Below are 280 nucleotides of genomic sequence, written 5' to 3'. Positions count from 1 at the left end.
CCCCCAGTCCTCACCGCCCAGGGCCAGGATGGAGTCGTAGGTCTTGCACTCCTGCACCCCGGTGCTCTTGGTGACGCAGGTCATCCACAGCCCCTGGTGCACCACCACGGCCGTGATGATGGAGTCGGCGCCGAAGGACGAGCTCTGCCACTGCGGCAGCGCCGTGGCCCCCAGCAGAGCCCCCCAGCCCAGCAGGGCCAGCAGCAGCCCCAGCGTCTGCAGCGCCCCGCTCGCCATCGCCTGGCGGGCCCCCGGACACCGGGAGAGACCCTAAAGACAC

General features: G+C 71.1%; 1 protein-coding gene across 1 annotated transcript; it reads right to left on the bottom strand.

Annotated features, from left to right (window-relative positions):
• Nucleotides 1-14: 14 nt before the first annotated feature.
• Nucleotides 15-237, bottom strand: LOC104544733 (claudin-7-like; the record flags this gene model as incomplete). Its single annotated transcript, XM_010189675.1, has 1 exon — nucleotides 15-237. A coding segment is annotated over exon 1 (223 nt), but the record flags the coding sequence as incomplete, so codon positions are not given.
• Between the last annotated feature and the right edge of the window lie 43 nt (nucleotides 238-280).

Source organism: Mesitornis unicolor, unplaced genomic scaffold (genome assembly GCF_000695765.1).
Source record: "Mesitornis unicolor isolate BGI_N332 unplaced genomic scaffold, ASM69576v1 scaffold28638, whole genome shotgun sequence".
Classification (NCBI taxonomy): Eukaryota; Metazoa; Chordata; class Aves; order Mesitornithiformes; family Mesitornithidae; genus Mesitornis; species Mesitornis unicolor.
This window is presented reverse-complemented; position numbering and strand designations above follow the sequence as displayed.